The sequence below is a fragment of the Trichoplusia ni genome, chromosome 4, assembly GCF_003590095.1.
Source record: "Trichoplusia ni isolate ovarian cell line Hi5 chromosome 4, tn1, whole genome shotgun sequence".
Lineage (NCBI taxonomy): Eukaryota > Metazoa > Arthropoda > Insecta > Lepidoptera > Noctuidae > Trichoplusia > Trichoplusia ni.
In genome coordinates, this window is record NC_039481.1 from 20,076,491 (window position 1) to 20,096,311 (window position 19,821).

General features: G+C 37.2%; 1 protein-coding gene across 1 annotated transcript in view; it reads right to left on the minus strand.

Annotated features, from left to right (window-relative positions):
- LOC113493516 (neural-cadherin-like) overlaps positions 1–19,821 on the minus strand; it is a 167,704-nt gene that overhangs the window by 113,989 nt on the left and 33,894 nt on the right. Inside the window, exons 3-9 of the mRNA XM_026871526.1 lie at positions 7,483–7,494; positions 6,624–6,925; positions 5,598–5,734; positions 4,016–4,232; positions 3,192–3,360; positions 1,797–2,647; positions 1,489–1,680 (exon numbers count right to left, since the gene is read on the minus strand). Coding sequence (XP_026727327.1) covers positions 1,489–1,680; positions 1,797–2,647; positions 3,192–3,360; positions 4,016–4,232; positions 5,598–5,734; positions 6,624–6,925; positions 7,483–7,494 — 1,880 coding nt within the window. The remainder of the gene's footprint in view (positions 1–1,488; positions 1,681–1,796; positions 2,648–3,191; positions 3,361–4,015; positions 4,233–5,597; positions 5,735–6,623; positions 6,926–7,482; positions 7,495–19,821) is intronic.

Genomic DNA, 19,821 nt, shown 5'->3' on the forward strand with positions numbered 1-19,821 from the left:
GTTTAAAAGGATTCACTTCCACATTATTGGCTGTTTGCAAATATTTTATTTCACAGTATAATGTGCTAAAAAAGTAAAAGCTTACACTCATCCTCTTGCATTCAGTAAGCCAAATAAAAACATGAGAAGAATATTATAATATATAGAGAATAAGTTGTAATAACATTACGTCCGCTCACGTCGTCTGCTCCCATTCACAGGCACTGTCGTACTTACAGTAGAGAACATTCCTTACTGTTGTAGCCAATATTAGATGGTGCAAGAAATAAATTGGAAATAAAATGTTTATCATATCTTACAAGTTCGTCTGTACAATAAGGAGAAATACAAACTGTACATTATAAATATATGGTACTTTTTACAGTTATCAAACTAAACTAATCTTAAAAATTAAAAAAAATAACTTAAGGAAAAGCAGGCAAATGCATGCAGCTCTGCATACAAGACATGGCGGAAAGGTCAGGTTGTCATATGAATGGTTTAGTGACCTCTTAGATACTACAACGAAACGACACTCATTGAAATGAATATATTACAAACGATGGACGTTACGTTAAACTGTACAAATTTGGAATCGCGAACGTTGCCCCTTTCACAGAAGGAATATGTCACAACTGGCCAGATGGCCAAACTGCCTTGTGGGCAATCTGACCATCTCAATAATTATTAACTAATATTATACAAATATATTTATATAGCACTGCCACCCTGGAAAAAAGTCACAATTATCATGGTAATACTATGCATACGAGTTCATATTGCATGAGTAGTCGTCTAGATACAGCACAGCGATGATGGCGCTGCCGGGGTCGAACCGGCCGCGGCGGGAACTACCGCTTCGGCAAATAAAATCAGAGATTAGTAACAAAACATGTACGTAATACATATAATACTGATAGGTATGTTTAAAAGCGTAAGCTTCTCAAATCAATTAACCGATTACAATAAATAAAACTCTGAAACTAGTTTGTGCGAAATATACAGGAGTGCTGTTACAGAAACTGTACATGTTTTAGAACTAAACATAGGTTTCAACGGTGAAATATTTACAGCAGTATTATTCTGGTACAAGGTAAGTATTATACACAAGTTGTATTCATCTGCAAGATAGTCAATGCAAGACGGTGCTGCGGAAATAAATCTTTACGAAGATTTTGTGCGGAGCCGACGTTGGCGGCAACTCAAACTAATTGTGCTGCAAGAAGAACAAGCCCCCGACGGCCGCGGGGGCCCGCGGGCCGCCCGCGATGCCGTTCAATGGACAACTACTCCTCACAGCCAGGATTTACCCCCTCCACAGCAATTTACAGCAGCGGTTAATTTAGAACTATTTACATGTAAAAACTAAAGTAAGTGCCAATTGAATCCTAAGGCCTGTAGGTAGCACTCATCCACCAAACTTTGTAGTAAAGTTGATCCCTTCCATTCATCAATCTTATCAAATACTCTCACCAGTGTTAAGTGTATAGTAAACGTGATAATACTTACGTCGAGTGGCTTCTTTAGAACAATCCAACCCGACTCGGGTTGGATTTCGAAATACTCAATATCGGCGGGATTATAGGGAGCACTCAAAGTGTAAATAATGGCGCCGTTATTGTCGGCATCCTCGTCAGATGCAGACACTCGCAATATGTTCGTGCCAATACTGGCGTCTTGTTTAACGTTCTCCACATATTTCTGCAAGACACATTATGACGGTCAACAATCGCAATGGATCGCTGGAACTCATGCAAACTAGTGATTTCATGCAACGTTGTGCGTACTACACACTAATTTGTACACTATATGCTTACTTGTCGGTCGAATAGCGGAGGGTTGTCGTTCACATCAGTGATTTCGACGGTGAACGAACAAACACCTTCCAGCGATGGTTCTCCTTGATCTGTCGCCTTCACTGTTACCGATACAAACTTTCCGTCGTCACCTTCCCTGTCGAACACCTTGTTAGTCGATACTTCACCAGTTTCTTCGTCGACAGTGAATTTTGTCCCTTTTTGGTTTGGTTGTTGTACTATTGAGTATTTGACTTGACCGTTAACGCCTTTATCTTCGTCAGTAGCGTGTACTTTGATAACAGGACTACCGTTCGGTGCTCCTTCTTCGACTTTTGGGAAATATGTCGGACAGTCCTTGAATATAGGTTTGTTATCGTTGACGTCAGTTATGAAGACGACTACTACAGCTGTAGAAGTGTGTATAGTAGCATCGCCGTTAACGCAACAGGCACCGTCGTCCATAGCCGTCACATTCAGTTCATATTTGTCTCGGTCTAGTGATATAGCTTTATTGTGAAGTCGAATTACACCAGTTATTTCTTCAATTACGAATTGTCCTGAGCTAGTTCCGCCGCCAACGAAGCCAAACCTAACGTTGTCACCGTCCTTGTCCGATGCGACCACAGTAGTTACAAGAGTGTTTGGTCCAGCATTTTCGTCGACATTCGGGGTGTATACTTGTTGAGAGAATTTCGGTTCCTCATCATTCTTGTTCTTAGTATAAACCCTGACGGTGGCTGTGCCAGTCTTAGCTGGTTCTCCTTTATCTTTAGCAGTGACGACGAATTCGTAGTATGCGTTGTTATTGTCGGCGTCGAGTTGCTTATTGTTTGTAATGATGCCATTTGAGTCAACACTGAAGTGGTCATCTGAAATGGTATAATAATAATACTATCAATAAGGTTTCAAAACTAAGACTTATGTTCAAAAAATATTACAATAAATAAGTTCAAAAAATTTCGTGAAAGAGGTTGGAATTCGATCAAGTCATAGTCTGAAATTTATTATTGTTTGAGAGATTATAAATTAAGGGCTTTTTAATAAAAATGAGTAAAATAACTAATAAATATAAATGAAGCGTGCAGACAACCATATTATTATGTTTAATACAGAGTACAGCGCCATCTATGAAGCTAGTGATAGACCATTTATTATCAAACTAGATCAAGCAAACTAGATGGCGCTAGCTGTAGCATACACGAGAAAGCGTCGAGCTTATTTAATTTTGATAAAAATAAATCATGGCTTGGCTGTTTATTTTACGCTTAATACCTTCATATCAGTAAATATATTTTTAGACATTGTTCTCATAAATAAGACTTAATCTATTGCCTTACTCTTAATTTAAATTCGTCAATGTAACTTTAATTGCTTGCTATAACAGAAAGAAGAACATAAGTAACGGTTATTTACCTGAAACTAGATATTCGATTTCTGCGTTTTTCCCAGAGTCAGCGTCCATAGCTTTGACCTTGAGAATGCTGGTGCCGAGAGGAATGTCTTCGTCAACGTTGTGCGCTTGGTAATCGGGGAGTTCGAACTTTGGTGCGTTATCGTTGACGTCGGTGACGCGAATTGTGAGCTGGAAAACAATAATAATTGCTTTAGGTTTCGAAAGCTTTTAATGAAAAAAAATGCAGTGACTTTATTTTTAGGTGCCATTAGTGTCCCACTATAGGGCAAAGAAATGCCTTTTTTGTCAGACTCCTACAGAATAAACCTGAATCTCTGTGCAATGTTTCCCGAATTTAGTCAGTGTGCGGTAATGCATAGCAATTCATCACGCATCGACCGATGAGAAAAAATCTCCCTATACTCTCTCTTCCATACCTATATTCCAGTTATCTTCATTTTAGTGCCAAAAGCTTCAGCCTTACTTTTCTCGAAGCCTAGCGCGTAATTATTAGACTGACGCAATGGATTCAGCTAAATAGCATGATTTACACTGTCTATCTGACTTCTGCAGTGCAAATTAAAAGGCGAAACCAATTCCTCGGTGACATTTATAGTTCAGTTTTCGCTAATTCAGCTTTACTTACAAACCAATATGGCGACTACATTCCGAAATTAACAGAAAATAAGAATATATTGACAATCAGATCAAAGATGCTTATTCTGTCATGTCTTGCATGACATAGGTTGTGGATATCATACAGTCAGTCGCTCTTAATGAAACACTGAGACAAGAATGTGCCTATCTCAATTAACTGGTTTTAAGCAAAATTATATGAACATACCTCGACAGATGTAGAGAATCCTCCAGAATCTTCAGTAGCGGTGACAACTAGGGAATAGACATGAGGCTGCCGAAGGTCTTCGAAGTCCAATTCCTTAGCCAGCTTGACGATGCCTGACGTTGGTCCGATGTTGAACGTACCAGCGCCCTGACCCTGAGCCTTCAGAGTGTAGCGGATTTCACGGTCGGCAAAGGATTTCGCTTTGACAGAGATTATACTGGAATAGAGAAAATTAGTCTTTAAGTACAATGGTTTTGTAGAATAGTTGTAAATATGTGGTTAATATGGGCAAGTTGAAAGAAGACTGGTGAGGATTCTTCGGGACATCCTAAAGACACGTCAACAAGTATTCGTAAATTTCGTATTATATACCTAAACTATCATCTATGTTTCGACAGACAATATGAGAAATAGATCTGAGTGGCATCCAAATATCATTCGATCTAATTAACAAATCATTGCACCAGATCACTACAGTCCAAATAACGCAGTCCATTGGTTAAACCCAAGCTTTTAAGTTGTAATTAAACGTGTTATTAACATCAAATAGCCGTATAATTAAGTAATAAAACACCAAGTTCGTTTATTTGCCATCATATTGCGAATGAACGTCATAATAGACTGACCTAGTTTTTGTTTGTCAGCGGACATGTGGCGATTAGTGAAATTTCAACAATTGAATGTGTCGCCACACTCGCTGGACCAATTTAGAACGAATCAAAGATCAAACAGCTTTGGGAAGCTGTAATTGAGTCGGTATGAATATTGGTTTACTAACGAGTTTGTTGTGGCATCTCTTTTTAGAGGTAGTATTGTAGACGAAACCGATGTTGATGTTATTCTTTTGGAAATAGCCGTAATTATAAAATGCGTAGAATGCTTGTGTTGATTCTAATTGTCAACGACAATCTAATACTTCTGTTATACGAAAATAAATATAGACATTTTTTTACATGTCAGTAAACGCAAATCTATTGTTTACTGCCACCGTTTCCATCACACATAAAATTGTTATAGATCAGAATTCGTTTATAGATGGGTTATAGGAAAAGACAAAACATTAACCCATTGGAATTCGCAGCAACAGAGGCCAAGTAAACAGTTTTCCTCAATCGACTTTTACTACTTAGGGAAATATAAACTGTATTTGTTTTTTGTGTTTTGAGAAAAGATGGGCTTATGTATCCCTTTTGAATTTATTCGTTCATACCAATACAAAAGGGATTTAATAGGAAGGTAATAACTATAGAGATATTAGAGATCTATGCTATATATTTTCTTTATTCAAGTGATTACATTTTAAATAGTGCCATTACCTGTAAAAATATTTAGAAGTCATAGTTAGAATTTCTGTTTTCTATCACCTTATATAGACACAGGTAAATAACTTAATACGTTGATTTAAAATATTATTATATCATAAAACTGTAAAGAATAATAGGCAGGCGAAAACTTTTTTTAAGCTGTGAAAATTAAAATGCGTTATCTACAAATACTGTCGAGCCAATTAGGCGCTGACTAATTTCGCAATCTTTAATACTTATACACTGGTATTCTCACACAAACTTAATAAAATGCTTACTCAGAATCTTTCTTCTGGTTTTCAGCGATTTCAGCTTCGTAGCTTGGGAGATAGAACTGTGGTGCTCGCTTGCCTCCTACAATGCTGAGTCGTTCTTCAGGAGTCGACTGGAACCTTCTCTCGTCAACACGACCGTTCTGAAATGGAGAAAAAGTAAAATGTAAAACAGTTATTCCAAAATTGTCTTTCAAAATGGCTTGAAATGCTACAAGAGTAGCGGTCATCGTCACGAAAAAAGGTAAATTGGTTCGAAAACAACGTATTCAAATTCTAAAACAATAGCAAAACTTTTTGTTTTAATGTCCACTTTGCAATAATTGATACAGTATGCGGGTAGTGAAGCTATGTAGTATGAACAGCGTCTATTTGCTAAAAATACAAATACTGACATCGAGTGAAATACTGTAGCGAAAATTGAACCAATGCGCCGAATATTTAAAAAGTCCAATAAAATATTCACCACGAAATTCACTGGTTCCAATCGTACTTTATTCAAATATTTAACCACTAAAATTAGCAATTGCATTACTGAGCCAGTACCTACTTGCTGCAGCATTAAAACCATAAAGTGTGACTCATAAAAGGCAATGTCATGTGCATAAAATATTGAATTACATAATTAGGTCAAGCGTGGTTTCTTTCTGAGAAGAAGCAGTAAAGTCGAGTGTACAACACATATACTTTTATGAGAGGACTACATGAATAAAGTCTGTTAATAAAATGTGAAGTCGAAAGCTACTTGTGTGCTTCTTCTTAACAAATAACAAGCAAACAACTATGACAACGTGTTAACGTTTTCAAACTTGAGAATAGTCTTAGAAAATTCTGCAGTTGAACAAAGCTCATCTTTGATAATAAATGTTAATATAATCTTTCTTCTATTTATCGTGTAGATGGCATCCGAGAAATTTGCTACAAGAATGGCTTCCGTAGCGAGCATAAAATCATACCACCATAGCACAAGTCTACTAAGAAACATGACCGTAAATGTGCATTTCAAAGTTTAAAAATGTGTATGAGTATTACCTGATCTTCGGCTTTCACATACAGCACGTACTCCATATCCAGTTGGAAGGGGTCGGTTCCTCTGGTGCGCACCACTCCTGATCTCTCGTCGACCTCAAACCTGCCCCCAGTCCTATCCCTCACGATGAAGTAGTGGATATTATGGTCAGTATCAGGATCCCTGGCTTGCAGAGTAAACACCGGGGTGTTTGGAGCCGCGTTCAACTGTACTACAGTCTGCATCGGTAGTGGACGGTTAATGAAGTAAGGAGGTTCGTCGTTTACATCCTTCACGTGAATTATTACTCGCTGGTTGTCAGTATCTGAAAGCATTAGGGTTAAGAATGTAAAAATATATGTCAAGTAGCAAGAGGTACCAAAGTTTAAGATATCTTGCATAATAACATCAAGCTCTTTTCATAATTAAATTCAGAAATGAATTCTCGTTTCTAGTTTAGAATTTACATTCGCGGGTTTCCATATTTACTTAAAATGGAAGCATACATATTTCGCAAATCGTGTTATAAAATGGGCATATAAAATGCATGAATCAACACGCGAGTTTCCATTTTCAGAAAAAGGGGAGTGTGGCGTCGAAAGTTTAGTTGAATTTAAAGCAAAAGCTCTGATATACGGTAACAGTGGAATACCGTAGCGAGCGGAGGGACAGAGGAAACTTTTTTTGTCTTATTGTGTTGACCGGTCACTGTTTACAGTGCACAGAATTCGCTTATCGTAGAGATTTTCCTCCACAAATTGAATTTGACTTTGGAAGAAGTCTTTCTAACTTTATTCAGTTTTGTTTCTTTTTTGTAGCAGAGTTATTCACAAAGATTCCAGATTTAAGCGTTAGTTACATAAATATTAAGGTAATACTTACATTTAAGCGCAACTGTTTGGTTAGCATGAAAGTAAAGGAGAAAGACAAACAATCATTAGTAAACCATCACCATTCATTAGTGTTACACAAAACCTTATAGTATAGGGATAGAAAGAAAGAAAAGCGTTTAATTAATTGAGTCACATTTAACAAAACAAGGTAGGCAGAAAATTCGTCACATGATCACATCCGTGCATAACTTGCCATCTTTCATGTGAATGTCCACAGTCAGTGGCGGAGACAGAATTGTAGTTTGACGACGCCTGATGGCACTGAAGGTCGCTTTAATACAATAAATACTCAATAAAACCTCTAAAAATTGAAACTTAATATAGAAAGACAATAGAAAGAAAAAAACAGGTGTTTGATTGATAGATTTGAGCCACCACCCTTGGATCCTGGATCCAATGACCTTAGAATATCTAAAATTACAAACAATCTCATTAAGATAGCCACTTTACATGACAATTATTTATTCAACTTATTCAAACGATATGAAGTTATTGCCTACGTTTAAAATCAAAGTAGCACTTGAGATTTTAATTGCCACTTCACAATTCCTACACCACTTTAAGAGTTTAGCGAATACAGTAAACCGTTTCGTATGTAACGATGGTTGTAAATAATTAGGGACGTTTAAACATGTCACCGAGGATATGATAAAAACCAGTAATGGGCCCTTTCCACTGTTGGGAAAGACCTCTTTCCATAGACAGACGGAACGAGATCACCATGCTTGCCCATTAATGAGTTTTCAAACGTACAAACTACTTTGGCAACAGTTGTCCATTAAATCTAGATCTAAATATTGCAAACACTTAGGTATTCTCTCGTCCTCGAGTCAATAGTCTACGAACTTTAAAGTACAGAGAACGACATTGAAAAAGTCACATTGATACATGCTAGGTCATGAACTCGCAACCTTGTACTCGATAAGCTAGTATTTTCATCGCTTTTCATTGCCTTACACCACACAACGTTAATAATACGTACTGCAGGTATGTGGTAGCGACAGAAGAATAAAAGATTCCGATTAGCACAGGATTTCCTGTCTACGACTCAATTTCCAGTCGGGATGTGATTTATATGACTTACAAGTTGTATTCGTTTAGAATTCAGTTCTAAGGTGAGAAATAGACTGTCTGGAAAGAAAAAACCATACGGGGCGAAAAGGTCGAACAGTTCATGAAAAAAATATACATGTTACGAACCCTAAAACGAATTAACCGAATAAATCAAAGCTCATAACTAGTCAGTTATGTAATAAAACATAAGGCAGTCAACAAACGGAATACAAACAGCGCATATTATCAAACATAGCCTCTAATACTGCTGTATCTATGCGGTATCCTTTTTGTCCGATGGGATTTTCCTAAATCCTCGGTATAAATCCGCAGTTTGGTGTAATCCCATTCCGCGGCTCCGGTTTCGGCTATAGTTTCACACACAACTGAACATTACAATACATTGACCCGTAAGCGTCGTCCTATTAAGATTTTATCCTTACGATTCCATAACAGCAATATTTATGGACGGTTACTAATGTAAATGAATTGAAGTCATAATATAACTCTTATTATTCCTCGTTTGTTTTTGTAACGCAGGGACTTTCGACCTGACCTTTCGCAAAATACGTAGGCGAAGACGAATTAATTATATAAATCGAAATAATACAATGAAACCCGACTGGAAATGTTAGAGTTACATGATGTGCCTTTGAAAATTTAATGCCTTTTACACTTGAAAATTTGGGCAAGTAAACAATCCATACCTAATTCAAATCATGTAGCTTCGTCATGCCCTTGAATAACTTAAACATATTAAGTTTATTTCAAAGGTAATTTCATGTTTCTAATTGAAACTCTTAAGCAACCTCCTGAGAATCGTAAACATGATATACAGGGCGTATGTTACGAACTAGATACGTATAATCTTCTTTTAGAATCCACTCTGGCTTTGCCATTTATTACCAGCTTTACGTTTGAGAACGGAGTATAACTGGGACCGTTAATTTAAACGCATCTGTACGTAAGAGTGGCTGTCAAAACTGCAATTATGCGGTAGTAAATCGTAGGCTACAAACAAAACAAAATCGCATAATTTAAGTTACTCGTGACAACAACAAGAGTCTAACCAACCAAGGAGCATTTGTGGGTAGCTGCACAAACCCTGGAGTCATGCCAAATATCAAGCATATGTAGTATACGAGTATATTGATGTACGGCTAGGTGGTATTTGTTTTGAATGTGTGCCACCTTAATCTATTCGCTTTTTATTAACTCCACAAACGTGTGCCTCTGAACACACAGACCAATACAGTTTTGTTCCATTTGCTCGTCGCCCAGTTTACGTCCGCAGAATAAACAAGCCAATACTAAATTACAAAACTAAGAAAAGATACGGTGGCAATCACTTTTAGCTTTATTCTCGCCACTTTAGTTTTTGCTATTCACAAATAACAATCGTAAGTTATCGAAGACAACTAGACAGTAAGTGCCTTAAACTTGAAATCAAACTCCGTTGACCCAACCCTCCTTACCGAAGTCTTGGCAGCTTGCCCATCGCTGATAATAACAGACCATGCCATGATAAAAAGCACTTTTTAGAAGACAGTTTTGTCAACTAGAAAGCAATTTGATTAAATGCAAAAACGTTACGAGTTAAACCTTCCAGACAATTGTGTTCTGAGAAGACAATCGACAAAGTCAATAAAGCTTTCATTTGCAGTTCTAGTTAGTCACGGCTGGAATAATATCAAACATTCAATTTTCATTCCTTGATTGTTGAGAGAACGGAGGCATAAATGACACTCGTTGGAAACCGTGAAATATCGCAGGTTGTAACACGCGGCATGCAGGTGTGGGGCTAGCAGGTGGCAGGGCGGGGGCGGCCCGGGCCCCCGGCCCCGGCGCCGCCCGCCGCCTACGGCGCATGCGTACACTACGCCGACGTGTTTTCCTCGTGACCATGCACAACTCGGCTACAACTCAACTGACTGTCCATACGGTCCATACTACTTTGCAACGGCGAACTTGCCCCATAATAATAACCCACAACTGCTACGCATAACGTAAATTAACTACCAGAAAAACGTGGAACCTTATTACCCAACATAATTCATGCGACCATTAAATCGTTTTTAAATAATGGAGGGAAATACATTGTTGCCTTTATGGCTATTATAGAGTAAGTTTGGAACAATCTAATAAGCTGCAGTATAGTTTTATAAAATCAGTCTAATCAGCGCGCTCGACAGAAAATTTATTCAGTCTGAGCTAAAATGTGCATGCAAAGTGGCTATTACTTGTAGAGCGCTCGATATGAGCACAAAGCCGGTGCAACCAGACAATGGAGCGGTGAAACTTTAATAAGTCGAACGAGATGCGACGTAGTAATGACAACCTTGATCTACGTGCATTACTATTTCATTGTCTCTGTCGGGACTCGTTAAACTCGGCTGTGCTTCTGGTACAGCGGATGTGGAGCACTCTACGGCCTCTTTTATGCAAACGAAACTTCATGCTCTCGACACAAAACATTTCAGCAACTAGAGCCGGCCAGATTAGACTAAAACACTTTACTACCAAGAAAATGAACGTAGTAAGAAAACTGAAACGTAGTCTTAAGATTTATAATTAAAACTGTACTTCGGCTTCGTAACAAAATAGGAGCTTTTGTTAATTTTCTCAAATGAATTCGTGATGCGGTTAGCATTCAAAACAACTGAGATATAATTTAAATTCAAGACATGGGCGTAGTTTTAATTCTGTCCTGACAATATTCTCTTAAACAAATTAATTAAAAATGTATAGATACTGGATTCACTTAACTTTTAACTCTCTACTCGTTACGTACGTCTCGCACAGATGGTTAAATTATTATCTGTTCCAGCTTGTTCCACCGCAAGTCGCATTCTAACCACTTAGAACCACGCCTCTATTGAGTTTCGAGCTTCGATGTAGAAGACAATATTTGAGCCAATTGGGAGTACGACACTCACTCGTCAATTGAAATAAGTATCAGATGGTTTGAGAGCCCATCTCGTTTGATTGATAAACTGTTTGTTTACAATTTTTTATTGGAAAATTAAACTGATCTGGAACATGGGAAATTATACACTTGTGAACGTTTAGAGATATACGTATGGTTCTGAATTGTTCGTGCGTGCGGTCTATGCGGGGAATAACATTTTTTTTTCCGAAAGAGGAAATTTCATTAACTATTGTTTATTTAGGGATCCGTGCAGAAAGAATAAAAACAGAACCCAGTTTCCTAGGCTTCGGGTCTCTTCGTCTGTTGGCCACTGGACTGTATCACAACCGTGTCAGCTAGAGATATAGTTTTCAAATTGTTTCAAACAACAGAAGAAATTAGCATTAAGGTTAAGCAACGTTCATTACAGTCATAAATTTGATGGTCAAGCTGCACTCAACCGGTCTTATCCTATAGTAAAATCTATTGCTTTCTTTAATTTTCATGAACAAAACTAGTATTCATACATGAAAAGCTCGCCCAAAGTATGTTAAAATAGGCATTGCGGAACCAATAATACCGGATGCCAACGAGAGAATATTGCCCTAAAAGCCTTAAGCTACAGACTCGTACGCACGTATTTTCAATTTCAGAAATTACGCACGTGAAACGATGATTAGAGCCTTTGTGTTACATAAACATTAGCTATTTCATAATTTTCATACGAATATATTCAGTCAGTGTATAACCATTCATGCCTTCACAATTGTACGTAACAAGGCTTTATCAACCGTAACGCTGATTAAAAATAATAGATTTTTTTTTTGGCAAGCTACTACTATTTCAAGTTGTCGCTAGCTCTGAGGTCCCGGGTTCGATCCCCGGTCGAGTCAATGTAAAAATTCACATTTCTACATTGTCTCGGGTCTGGGTGTTTGTGGTACCTTCGTTGTATCTGAATTCCATAACACAAGTGCTTTAGCAACTTACTTTGGGTTCAGAACAATGTATGTGCTGTTGTCCGAATTTATTTATTAAAAACATTGTCATTCATTCGCTTTAATAGCAATGATTCAGAAAAGAGACTATCCTTGTATCAATAAATATTTTAATTACATTTGAAGTCCACGTGAATACCACACAATATGGAAAAGTTTTACTAGAAGAGTTTAATTATTTCGGAATATGTAAAGCAGTTCACATATAATATGTATAACAATGAAGAGCGATTATAATATAAACAAAATAATACAACTTCAAAGTTTTTGATTTAAACTAACCATACAATTAATTAACTTACATGCATAGAGCCAAACTCAGTTATAATTCTCGCTGAAGCTACCGTCCGCGTAACGAAACATCATATTTCAAAAATATGTTGTAGTAAATGAACATTATTCCATATTTCCTGAAATACTGTTTAACATATCCTGAAACTAGTTCAACGTCCCATGTCGTTATACTTTGTAATGTATTTTAGTGTATGAATACACGTAGCGAAATGAATATCATACTAGCTTGAATACATTTTCCATTGAAAACGTATACATTTGGATCTGTTTTGATTAAACGGCTTTCATGTAATAGTGGCTATCTCAGTCTACCTTATTTGACTTTACCCATGCTGATATCGAACTCGAATGTTGTTTACCTGAAAAAGAGAATAAATATTATAAATCAGTTTCTAGTATTTTGTTTCACGTTTTCCTGTTTTCGAACGACTGCTATTGTGTAAATGCTCTGCATTTGCGTAATAGGTTAGGGCGTTAGCATAATTCAAATCAGTGGCGTCATCTTGTCGAACGTTAGATAACAGCGTAATTTTCTAGGACAGATCAAAATCAGAGGAACAAACGATAGAAGTATGAATAAATTATTCAAGCTTTAAATTATGGTTAAAACGGAATGAGGGCGGAGTTGTCTCCAAACATATTTATAGAATGCCGCTACTATTTTTACTGTATGGTTATATTTAGATTTTAAAACATACCTATCTATAATCTATCTTTGATCTACAGATGTAGTAAGACAAAAAACATGCGTGTGCGCGTGCCACAGTCGATGTCCCACTAACGTCGAAGTGAGCGCAGATTGTCATTTCACCTCAATGTGAGCGATAAATGAAACTATTAATAACTATATCCGGCTAACATGCATACTTGTGCCGCATGTCATTATTGCGTGGTCCGCAAACGCTCATTTACCTAATAGAGGCGACACAGTTTTGTTTTGTTTCTGCGATTCTATCGCAGACCTATTTTGTTTTTAAGGTGATATTGAAAACAATCAACCTTTTCACAGTGAAAATTAACTCGTGTCGCTTTTATTCCTACCAGAAATCTATCCATACGTCAATCTATCTCCTTTGTTATTTTAATAAATAATGAGTGACCCAGTAACCTTCTATTTGCTCTACATAAATGAAAATATATAAAACGCTGTTTAATCATTCGTAAACTCATTTATCTTTCAGTCGCCTTATAGAGAAAGACAGCATATTGCACTCACCGTCGTTTACTGATGAATATTCAAGGATATTCACCTTTTATTATGTGTGGCAGCAGCCGGTCGTCATAACCGGGTCTATCTACGTAATATCCTGGTAAAGGCGAACCCTTACTCTTTAACTTTCCGGACCGATAATATGCAAGGTGCTTACGGCAAGGTTTTCGCAAGTCAGTGTGTCGAAAATACGTAGACAAGCTTAAAAAAATGTAACAAATATTTATTCTCGTGTCACGTTCCTAGCAGATGTAAGATATTTTTAAACTGATGCTATGTTACTGCAACTGTGCTAATAGTTTTAAAATTATGGTGTGTGTCGCAACCGCTGTTAAATTGCACATTGCACGGTCACTGAACTAAAACATTGTACGAACGAGTGGTCGTTCCATCAACAATTATGAATGTAGCACATGCCATACTGGAGCTATGGAACGGAATTGTCGCTGAAATTGGCACCGTCGACGGCTACTTACTAATAATTAATGTCTAGTTTACTGTAATCGTGCTTGTGGACATAAAATACTCTATAATTATAGACCGCATAATAGTATAGGAGCATTAATAATTTTAGCCGATTCCGTAGATTCTTGAAGCTTAACATTAGTCCATTTAGTTTTGGAATATAAAATAAAGATGATGATCCAAATGTTTTTTTTATGTTTAACAAGTCGAACGTACCAATCGATTCTAATCAAAATGCAACGTATAATCGCAAATGTTTTCACAACATCAATCATCGCTAAAATCATAGTTTTGACAAGTTTTTCTATTGAAATTCAATTTTGTAGAGTCGTTATTGAAAATGGTGTAGTACTATAAGTAAAGCATCGCGTGAGCCGGTCAATTTGTTGGGTCATTGGAGGGCGCCAGTGTGGAATACGGGCCTAACTATAAGGGCAATTAAAACTGCTTTGTAGGGCTTCATTAACTAAGTTACGAGCTTCTATTGCTTACAAAAATGACGATTATTATTTCTGTGATATGCTGGACAAGCAATGCGTGTGAATTTCTATTTAATATCAAATATAATGATTAGGAATTTCGAGACTACATAAATTCCAAATTGGTAATAAAAAAGAGCATAAAATTCTCAGTTTTGTTCACTGAAGTGTTATGTTTGAGTTAACACAAACAGCCCAGGTTTCCAACGATTTTAATCTATTTAAGTCGTTTTTAACATTAAGCATTTAACTGTCTCGAGCTCGTAAAGGGTCGGTCACCTTAACGTTAATTTTATCTTTTTAATCTAAACAGTATTGGTATCTTGACACCTGTAGTAAATCTTTTTTAATACATCATTACTTAAATATAGTTAAATTTTAAATTTGATTGTAATTTTTTTGAGGGGTAAATAATATTTTTTTTAGTGTGAGCAACCCTTAACACTTTTTTTTATACATAGTAAAATAATACAAATGCCAAATTTTCGATGTTATTCGTAACCAAAACGTAAATTTAACAATTAGTACGCTAGAAATGGAAATTCAATGAACATAAATATAAAGCAGCTAATTTTCTGGCTGGGTCTGGCATGCATAAGAATATAATTTGTACATGTTTACATATTACTTATAAAAAATTGTGTTTATTCAATATTATCCATTGTTTTAGGTACTTTAAAGGGTAAATAATCTTTGTGTCTTTTTACAATAATATTTCAGTGGTATGGTATATTTGAGTTGGTTGTTTTTGTGGTTTGACATTTTGTTTTCGCATTTTGTTTTGACTCCTTTTTCAGACAAATCGTAAAAATACTTTTGACGTTTTTTTTAAGTACCTAAACAAATTAAGTATGGACTGGGGTTTCAATACTAAAACGAATTGAGAGAGATTCGTAATAAAATAAGCCATCACTGCTCTGGGATTTAAATGTTTGCATTTCGGAAATAAATAAAAATGGCGACACCTTTTATTTCAGGCGATTAAAGAGGAAGTCTCACATCATTTCAGTTTTACGTATGAATCATCAATTTGCCTTATGACACTACCACATACGGTCCATAAACGGATTTTGGCATTATCTGCTTTTAATATATCTACAGGTACCAAGTGGAAATTTAATTTGAAAACAAAAACCCCGATTTCATAAAACAAGCGGAATAAATCTTCTTGGAATCTCCGTTCAAATCCTCGCTGAAATTAAAGCCTTATTGAGAATAAACGAGAAAATGCCCGAGATTGTTGCCAAAGGCTACGAGTGAGTCGAGAGGTCCGCGCCCAATTTTGCGAAAATGAAGCGAAGTAAGGAGAGAGGACTCAATGCACGTCCCCTAAAGGAGAGATCGCACAGTCGAGTCTTATTTCCTAAACGACATGTAATTGACAAGTCGATCCAATACCGAAGTCGGTGTCTAATACAATCATAACGCGGCACCGCGGCCCGCGGGGGAACTGCATCGATTTAGTCTGATCTTCTATAGCCAGGTTTAACATCTTTATTATATTTCTAAATGGACCTCAATTCGAGCTAGTCTGACTCAATTTCAACAAGAGCGTTCCATACTAGCCAAGTAGCCACAAAAAGTAATGTTATCCACTATAACGTGAGATTGTGAACGTGAGACAGCGCCAAGGGTATCGTACATGCAGATCTTATTATATTGATTTACAAGGGATGTCGTCGGGTACACCCCATCGCATCGCAGAGCTTTGTAATAACGAGCGCGGACGGAGATATTACATTTAAGGAAAGGAATCCGCGCACTGTTTTCTGTTTTCGTTTGATATATTTGTTACGTAAGCACTACATCAATGTCGGCGTATCTGTGCCCAGGTATTGTGCCAGGCGGGCTAAAGCATTAACAAACAGTGATAGCGGAACAATTTTAGTATGAAGCGTCAGTTACGGGTGGAACACATTATATAAAAGGGCACAAAACAGCTATTCCGGACAATGGTCAGTCCCACGCACGGCATGTAACATCAAACAAAAAGGTTCCTGTAGAAAATATTTACAGACGTGCTACACATTGTGGGTTGTGCCGATGTAACAAAGAGCACATTAGTTCGAGATGAGCTATCGTAAAAACCTATGTAGTCGAGTAATGAGAACGCCGAGTATAAATACATCAACCGTTTAGCATCTGGTATTTGTGAAAATTGATTAATTTCCCACACACTTCCAAACACGACACTACTAGTCACAGTTTTAAAACGTGTCACTATTATCATGAGAGTGATTTTAAAAGTAGTTTAAACATAATCATATTCGTCGTGAGTCAACAAAGCTGTTAAAAGTTATATGGTTTTGCAATAAAGTGTATTATTTTGAACTCGAATTGGTTTGATGCTAACTTTAGAACTAAGTAGATTAAACTGGGAAGCTAATATCTGCAACATCCAGTTCGCCGTATTGTCGCCGGTGTTCTAAAATACCGGTATATTTTGAATAGCACAAATATTCCCACTATTTTCAACTCCGGAAAACTAAATACGTGAGCGATATCGCCGACACGTCTAAGCCAAAATATTGAAGTTACTAAATTGTAACAAAATTCAACTCACCTATATTGGATAAACTGAATACCTATGATGCCATGCTCTATGAGTAATTTACATACTTAATCATTTTAATATTTACTACTAAGAGCTAGCAACTCGCTAGAGAATTTCTCTTGACTGATCACCGCTGAGACTGGCTGGATTTTACCCCGTATTAAATATTAACAAAATTTCAGTCTTGAATGTACCAGAATATATCTATGGGTCAAAAAAATCGTCCTATGCAAGTTGGTATCGCGACTAATAGGTAGACGTCTAATCCGTACGAATAGACAAAAATAAACTGTTTCACCTCCATTTTTTTAGAGTGCCAACAGAAAAAAATGTGAAAAATGTCAAGCTATCAAAGTTTTTAGATGCAGCCTGGTGACTGACTTTCGGGTAGTCAACCCGACAGCCGAGCCTTGTTTATGTTCTTACATTTTTACCCTTTAGTCCAATCAAGTCAGCCTATCGATGTCCACTGCTTTACATAGGATTCCCCCAAGTTGCACTACAACGCCCCGTCCCTTGGTTACGGAATCCTAAAAATAGTACATCGTGAATCGTGTATCTACGCCATGACACGAACTAAACGCGTTTTCCATTTGCCACCATTTAGTGACGACAAACTTAGCGGCGATGTACGATAAGGCCCCAGACACACCATTATGTCGATATCAATACATTCACAGACAATGTGAGAGAAACATTCACTCTAGATGCATCGATATGGTCACCATTCAGTTTATCTGCTGTGGATCTATCAAAGGGTTGTTGCATCGGTTTGATAACTTTGTAAATACGGATCGATGTGCAAACGGTTCTAGGACAGTAAATTAAAATGATTGACAATTTTACTACTTTTTAGATAATTATTGAGAATTCGAACACCTCATAAGTTTATATTGCATCTGTGTATCCAGACAATAATTTGCTGATTGAAGATTATCAATGTGAGAAATCTCTTCTAACATTTTCATCTTTCACATGTAGTAGATGCAACTGCGTGAATTTTGTAGCTCGAGGCTAGGTCGAATACCAACATGCGGAATTTTAAACAACCCTTTTTAAATAAAGAGCTTTTCTCCTAATCCAAAGAACGGATTTTCAGTTTTCACAGAAAAAGAGTGTCCAATGAGAAAAGTTATATGCATTATTATTATACAATAGTTTTAGAAGATTTTAACCGAAGGGTATTTTTATCTATCACCAGGTCTATCACCAGGCTGTACTGGATGCTGTAAGCAAGCCTCACTGTCACATGTCCGACTTACGCTTGACCAGTTTTGTTTTCCTTTAGCCTATTTGTAGGTACGGAACCCTCGCCAATGCGATTCGGACATGATCAGTTTGAAATAAAAAATATCTTTATAATAACCTCGCAAAGCGCGAGGCAAGTCGCTAGTACATAGAAGATATTATTTAATGTTTAAAGTACGTCGACACGGGCCATCGCGGATGCAATGGCAGCCGTTCCCGGTTCCATGACAGCACGTGCCGTCAGCGCGACTAATGATATACACCGGTCTGCTAATACTGGTAGCCGTTTATTATCCGGCCAGTACTGTATGCCAGTACTGTGCGCCAGTACTCGCGCCAGTAATAACCGTCTTCTGGGAAGTCTCCCCGCTATTTCCAGCTTAATGGCCTTAAATGCTATGTTATGAGTTTGCTTGCAAGGTGTGTAAGTATTGTTGGTTTATTTACATACCCGTAGTATATCAAGTTAAAGGAAGGAATGTTTATTCACAATGCACTATGTTGGATTAATTAATGTATTTCTTGCTACCAAAACTCATCAGCAATACGTGTAAAATGTAAATAAATCCGCCAGTATTTATTTTTCACGTACCTACAATATTTTCACGTTTAATACATTTCATGGTACGTGAAAGCTTAAAAAATGCATCCCTGGTGTCCAAAATCCAGGAAGCCACAACTTTATACTGGAAAATAAAGTTATTCCTCAACACAGTTAACGCAGTTCGCAATATTTCCCAAACATAAATAACTTATGCCACGTGTTCCGAAACACAATATTCGAAACCAATACCAGAACGTGAATTATTTCAATCTGCGGGAAATTGGTTCAGTCGCGAAAACTCGCGCCGAGCACGATGGGACACTTTCATTACTGCGATGTCCGGGGCCACCGGTTCAATGTCCGGTCCACTCTATTTTTAACACACCCTACCCTAGCTGGACGTCAGTCGATGCACATGTGTATGTACGAACAATGCGCTCAATCCAATACCGCACTTTGACCTTTCAAATGAAAAGAAAATCACGTTTCGCCCCGAATAACGTTTACGAGAAAAAAATAAGGTTCACACGAGATCCCCTCTACTAAACTAATTAGCATTTGCAGTCACGTATCGA